The sequence below is a fragment of the Alligator sinensis genome, unplaced genomic scaffold, assembly GCF_000455745.1.
Source record: "Alligator sinensis unplaced genomic scaffold, ASM45574v1 scaffold950_1, whole genome shotgun sequence".
Lineage (NCBI taxonomy): Eukaryota > Metazoa > Chordata > Crocodylia > Alligatoridae > Alligator > Alligator sinensis.
Window position 1 is genome coordinate 1,137,179 of NW_005842331.1, and position 7,281 is coordinate 1,144,459.

Below are 7,281 nucleotides of genomic sequence, written 5' to 3' on the forward strand. Positions count from 1 at the left end.
GTTTTGGTACTTGTGATCCATTTCCTCTTTGTGACACCAATTCAATCCCAAAAGGCTGGCGTAAGGTATTGGTCACAACTCTTAAAGCTTCCTGCAAAAATAGGCTGACTGCTGCAAAGGGAACAGGTTAAACTATTGGAAAATACATTTAAGTTTATGCATGCTCCCCTTTATTTCTGCTCTGAGCTCTGTGGCTTGCCTTGCCTTTTACTGGAATGGGGTGAAAGATAAAGCCATTGCAACAGTACAGGCCATCCCAAACAACTGATGGGAGCAATAGGCGCTTGAGAGATACGTTTTCCTTGGTTTTCTCTTCCCTGATCCATTTTCAAGGTCTGGTACCTGGGTTTCATACTAGCTGTGTTTCTTTCCCTTGTTTTGGTTCATAATCTTCTTGTGTTCATCCATTTTATGCAGACAGTTAAGTGATGTGCTCCTACATGTGACTTATTACTTTATGAATGCGATTTCTTTCTTAGCATTTAATAATTTGAATAATGAAGTGCAATTATAAAGCTCCATAAAAATTGTTATTTTAAGAAGAAATAATGAAAGAAAGAAAGCTAAGTGATGCTCTGCTGTGTGACTATTATAATGCAAAATTTCCCTTTGGTTTAATTCTATTTAATTGCTCAGCATTGCTTGAATTGTTACCATTCTGCAGGCTTTCTCTAAGTTGTAAGCAGCAGGCTAATAAATGTGAGCATTTTTAAAAAGCTCCCCTGTGGGACATAGCTATCAATTCTATTTCCCTACCCTTCCCATGATGGCTGCACCTGCCTCTCAGTCAGGCCCTTCTGGGCATTGCAACCTGGGAACCATGTACTCTTCCATCTCCCCTTGTGCTTTCATAGACCAGATAAGAAGTCTTCATATTCTCCTCAGAGAACCAACCTGACAAACTAACTAAGCCACAGTACGAATGAGTGTTATTACCATTTGTAATACTAGAAAGATGGAGAATTTTCTTTCCTCTTATGGCCCCTTCATGCTATAAACCCTCATTCCCTGGATCAAGAAAATTTCTCTGACATAGGCACTCATTAGGACAGAAGTATGGTGTTCTGATGCAAGTCTTTTTTAAATGTGTACAACGGTTGGAAGACATGTCTAGGCAATAGCTTGTGTGGATGTAGTGTAGAGGGTAAGGTCAGCTCTTGGAGTTACCTAAATTGTACCTGTATCATTTTAGCCTCCAACCAGACCACAAACCACCTTTGATTCCTGAACGTGTTTTTTGCTCCCTCAAGAAGAAGAAAGGAAGTGCCTGGTTTTTTGGTTAAGACAAAGAATTAGGACTCACTAGTTGAACGTATTCCTCACTGCGGAAGATTAATTTGATTTTTAAATTTTTTATAACCTTTTGTCATAATCATCATCTTCACTTTACGGTTTATGCATCATTGCCTCTTCCAACTTCAAAAGTTTTCAGACCATCTTTTCCATCTGCTTTCTTTTCTTGTAGACTGTAATTGAAATTTTTGATATGGGTGAGCTACCTACCCCCCACGATCTGTCCTCTGAATCTGGTCTCTGGAATAAGAAATTTAAGTTATATATATTTCTATGACTGACTTTGTCGCACACTCAGTGAGACCTCTGTCCTTGTGACTGTCTCTGTGCCTGAGTGTCCTATCTATCTTTAAAGCTTGGAAAATAAAGGTGCCCTCCTCTACCCTTAGTTTGCTGAGGCTGAAAGCACTTTAGGCTTGGGATTATCTCTTAGTGTGTATATATGCAGACCCTAGCCCAGTGGGACTGCTAGCCACCACTGGGATATAGAAAATGGTGATAAGAATTGCCTGGATGCTATGACTGACCTTACTTGTTTCTTCCTGTTTTCTCAGCTTGGTGGTTGTGGGATCCTTGGAGTGGGCATCTGGCTGGCTGTTACCCAAGGAAACTTTGCTACCCTCTCCTCCTCTTTCCCATCCCTCTCGGCTGCCAACCTGCTTATCGTCACAGGGACTTTCGTGATGATCATCGGCTTTGTCGGCTGTATAGGTGCCATCAAAGAAAATAAGTGCCTCCTGCTGAGTGTGAGTATAAAACTACTGCCTAATCAGCAATGGTACCAGTTGTCTGAGTGTTGTTGCAATGCATGGAGAGCAATGTACAATGTTTAAACAGTGAATTGGTCAGTTTTGAGCAAGGAGGAGTGTGGGTAACCACCACCTTATTCTTGCCTGACCAAACCTGCTTCTATTACACTCTTCTGCTGAGGATAAGAGACTCATGGAAAAGTTAATAGGGGTGGGGCTCCCTGGTACTGTTGGGAGCATGAGGGATTTATATAGATGGCTTTTGCAGCATGACTTTGAGTTCCTTATTTTTGTTCCCTCAGCTTTGACAGCTTCATCCTTCTGTGGCTACTTTGGTGGGGGAGGGTGATGTGATGGCCTAGGACAGGGAGCAGTGGAGACAAGGGAGGGAGAGCATTTTGAATTTAGCCTAAATGGGATTGGCAGTAGTTAACAGTGATAACATGAGATGTCAGCAGATAAAGGTCCCAGCATAATGACTGATCTTAAATGAAACATTAGTAAGGTCTTTGTGATTTAGCATGTGTTACCAAAACTCACTTTGATGCCACTGCTACACTTGCTTTGTTGCAACTGGTGCTGATCGTGATCAGTGATGGGTGACTAATTCTAACAGTCAGAAAGCCAGCCAGGATGGTACCTTAGCGTGCCTGTAGACATGTAATTACAGCGTGTCAGAGCAGAGTCAATTAATCAACTCTGCTGGAGTGTGCTAATCAGCACGCTCCAGAAGCCTCCGCATCTTGTGTATTCAGTGTCCCTGAACTTCAAAATGGTGGCAGGGGGGCTTTAATTAAGCTGGGCAAATGAGCTTTAGTTCAAGTGCCCCCATCACCATTTTGAAGCATGGGAAGCTGAATACATGAGATGCTGAGGACACCTTAATTAAAGTGCCCCCTCCCACCTTCTGGAGCACGTGTAAAGACACCCTTAGAGACTAACTGGTTCAGAGAGGCATACACTTTTGCCAGCAACAATCTGTTTTGTCAAATGCTAGGTCTGTTCTAATGGGATCAGTAAGGTGGTGGCATTATGAACTTGCTGTTTATTCATCCTGAAATGTAGAAGGTTCTTCACCTCAAAACTGGATTGAGGACAGTAAGGTTAAGCTCAAAAGGGGGTAAAGCTTGGAATGGGTCTGAACTGATCCCCCAGCTATATTGTAAAATCTGTGCAGAAGAATGCAGGGATCTAAGACATGTGGTTACTAGCTCAGTTCAGCAGCACTGGCCTGGCAAGGTGCTGAATCTCTCTCATACCTGAGGTTAAGCACCAGAATAAGTTCTTTCCTGCATCAAGGGTAGGATGGATCTCAGTTGTTAGCTACTCTTGATCTCGTGTGTTAGCACTGAGCTGACGTTATGCTGTTAGGTTGTGTAGCAATAAGCTAGATTGATATTACTGCACATGATTCAATAGTGCAAGCCCACTAATCTGTGTGGGTTGAAATGATATTTTCTTTTCAGTCAAATGGCACAGCTACAGTTAGTGAAAGCAGTCAGGGCAGTTCCTCAATGATACTCCTGTGGAACAGGCTTGTCCAGCTAGTGGCCCACAAGCCATTTGCAGCCTACAAGGGGTTAATCGCAGCCCCTGGTTTCCCACCCAGCCTTTGCTCCCCCAATTGCTTCAAGCTTCCACTTTCTCCAACTTCTCTGTCCTGTTCCTGCCCCAGAGGACTGGGGGGTCTGCAGCCTGGGGTGCTGGAGTCATTATAGCGCACAGGGGGAGCTCATAGCCAGGAAGCTAAGGGTGAGCGAGCAGCAGCGGGGAGGGGGGAACATAAGATGCAGCCGTAGGGTGCCCAAGTATGCAGTGAGGAGGCACCCTGCATGTAGTGCAGTGGCAGAGGTGCTTGGGTGCGTGGTGTAGCAGGGAGGCATACAATGCAATCAGGGGGCACCCAGGCACGTAGTCTAGGCAGGGTTCATGCAACTGCTGCTAGTGTGGCTTGAGGGGAGTGCGGTTCCTGGCAGCTTAGAAGTTGGACAGCCCTGCTCTGGAAGAAACCTTACCTTTGGATCTTAATTCACCAAACCCCATTGCAGAAAATTGCCTGTATTTGTTGCCCTCAGGACATTATGCAGACTGCCAGTTCACTCAGGCTGGGATTTTTACAGGAGTAAAATGTTGAGCTTCTTTACTGGGGGACGCTCAAAAAATCATCCTAATTAGTTTTTAAAGTGGATTAGTTAAACTGCATTAAACCCTGGTTTAGATGTATTTAATCAGAATTTTGAAAAGGGTATTACTTATTTGACTTGCTTCATCTCCAGAGTAAATTCAGATCAATCAAATTAAGGCCATTTTAATTCTGAAGTAGTGTCCAAACAGAGGTTCAGTGCAGTTTAATTAATCCATTTAGATTTCATGCTTTAGATCAGTGGTTTTCAACCTTTTTTCATTTGCGGACCCCTAAACATTTTTGAATGGAGGTGTGGACCCCTTTGAATTGTAAGTGTGAGTTCACATACTTCTGATTGATCATAGTCATCTTTCGCAGACCCCTTAGACATAATCTGTGACTCCCCAGGGGTCTGTGGACCATAGGTTGAAAAACACTGCTGTAGATAATCTTGATTAAATGAATGCTGTTGTATAGATAAGCCATTAATTACCAACCCCTACTGAATGTCAATGAGATCTTGAACTATCATACATTACTTTAATATTGCTTCTCCAGGATTCAAAGGAGGGAAAGGGACAAAGGGCATCTTATGGGTCTATTTCTACTATTCTTATATGTACGTTCCAGTTCAGGCCACTGGTTTTGTTTGGCTTGTTTTGAAATAGTGCTTTTAAAATCATGGCTGATGACTGGAGAACTTGGAACCAGGTGCTTTGTATTATTCCCCCTCCTCTAGATAACTGAGTACAATGCTGTTCATCCACACATGTGCAGACACCAGACAAAATCACCCTTTCCTGATCCAGAAGTCTTTTTTCATAGTTACTTCCAACCCTGTATTCTGCCAAAGAGGGCTCCTGCTAGGATCTCTCTGGGTGTGTTGTAAAATTCTGGGTCCTCTGCCCCCAAGTATACAAAATGAGTTTTGGTTTATCTTCTCAATAGCTGGACCGATGCAACCTTTTACTAATAACTTTTTATTCAAATCAGCAGAGTACCAGGATGTAAATTTGGTAAAGGGAACACTTAAGAGTTGGCCTTCTTGTCTGCATCAGGTTTTTGATTAGCATTCCGTACAGGGATGGGTGCTTAAACACCACTTAAAAATGAGCCTTATTTCTAGCCTCAACTTGGATTTCTATTAATTGTATGCCTGTGATTCCTGGAGATGGTCATTTCTGGATAGTAATGAGACATTACCACTTGAAGTGACTTTATATGTCCACATGTAGAGTCTGTGCCAAAATTTTAGGAAGTAGACAACACAGTAGAACTTTTTTTTAATAGCATCTCTCCTGCTAACTCTCTATAAAAAAATTGGGAAGGGATTTCAATGGGAGTCTGAGAGATTTATGCATCCAGTTCCTGTTGAAGTTCAATGAGATGTGAGCACCTAACATCCTTCATCTCTTTCCTTTAGAAATGCCAACCTTAAGAATTAGTAGTACTGGGGGAGGGGATAGAGGTCTTAAGTGGGGTTCAATGAAGATGGTGCGTTGATGGTGGCGGTTTAATAGTATAAATTGAAAACACTATTTGAGGAATATCGTCCCTTGCTATTGGACCATGTATTTAACCAACTTTTTTCTAGTATTCAACCAGATCTAAGGCTCACATCAGTGAGAAGGCTTCTGCTAGACAAGTGTAGGAAGTAGGGTAAGCACCAGAGATAGACAAAGTCTCTGAGGACAGCTGAAAGCAAGTCTCTGATGAGCTTCAAAGCAGGGAAGTTACTAAATGAAAGGTCAAATGGAAAAGGAAAACAGGGGGGTAGTTTGAAGCAGAGGGTAGTGTCATCGCAGAATACATCAGAAGCAAGTTCTGCTGATGCTGGAATCTGCTGAGATAGGATTTGGGGAAGCTGTAAAGGAAAAGAGATGCTGTAATTAGAACCTGAGGATTATTTCCAAGAATGTTGTAGTGGCATAGCATGTTGGCAGGTGTACAGATAACACATCCATTGAGAGATGCTGGTTCCACTCAGCAGAATGCCTGTGTATTTCTGGATAGTGTATTTCTGGACAGTGTATTTCTGGATAGTGTATTTCATTTACCCACTTCTGTTCTCTCCTTACTACTGTATGGAGGAAGATGAGATCATGAAATATTAACTGTTACTAGCAGTAAAGCCCTCCTGATACTAAAATCCGCTTACCCTCCTGCTGCTTTAACCATAAAGTGCTCTCCTCTAAACTTTTCATTGCCTTCCTCTCATCGTTCTCCATCAAGCTCCAGGTCTTGGAATGTTTTTCAAGACCTCTCATAGCCACAGCTGTGGACAAGATGGGGATTATGCTGGGGAGTATGTGCATGGTGATCCTAAGCAACACTTGGAGCCGTTGTGGGTGCTACCTGCACTTCCTGTGGCTAGAATGGAGCAGCTGCTTCCTTCACCTCTCGCCTGCTAGCTGCCTCTAAGCTTTCAGAGAATGGAGAGAACTCCAATAGTCCTGGGCAGAGGCTCTCAGCCCAGTCCCACGAGTTCCCATACTGGTGTTCAAAAGTGAAAGAAAGGAGAGGAAACAGCTTGTAGGCACTGGGCAGAAAGTAGGGAAGTAGTAAGCAGGGATGCAGTCTTTGAGTGCTTGAGAAAGCAAAAGTTGGAGTGGGTGGTGCAGGGAACCAGGAAAGTGGAGATACTAGGAATGTGGGAGCTAGAAGGGGACGGGGTGGGGAGCGGAGGAGCAAGGGAAGAAATGCGGGGTGCTGGACCTGGTTGTGTGTTGAACGTGCATGGTGGCGGGCACCAAATGCTGTGTATCTGGCTGAGGGTTCAGAACTTGTTCCTCAAATGTACTAAAAAGAGGGAATGGTAAGATCAGAGAGGTGTGTCAGGGGGAAGTGGTTGAAGTATAGGGGAAGTGAGCAGTAGAGAAGAGAAACAGTGATAGTGGAGAAGAGGCATATTCAATCTGTTTGTATTATCATCTATGTTGGGCCGGAGTGGGAGTATATGACCCGGGGATTCAGTTTGTCAGAGCAAGACTGTGATCTCCTGAGTGCAAGGACCCTGTGGTTTTCTGTATAAATAATAATAATTGCCCGAGTCTGGTAGGGAAGAGGGGAGGGGAAGTCTTTAAATAGCTGGGGAGAGAGGGAGCAGACAGGCAT

At 43.5% G+C, this 7,281-nt stretch overlaps 1 protein-coding gene across 1 annotated transcript in view; it reads left to right on the forward strand.

The window, feature by feature from the left end:
• TSPAN4 (tetraspanin 4) overlaps positions 1 to 7,281 on the forward strand; it is an 857,269-nt gene that overhangs the window by 727,294 nt on the left and 122,694 nt on the right. The window contains 1 exon segment of the mRNA XM_006039403.3: positions 1,848 to 2,039. Coding sequence (XP_006039465.2) covers positions 1,848 to 2,039 — 192 coding nt within the window.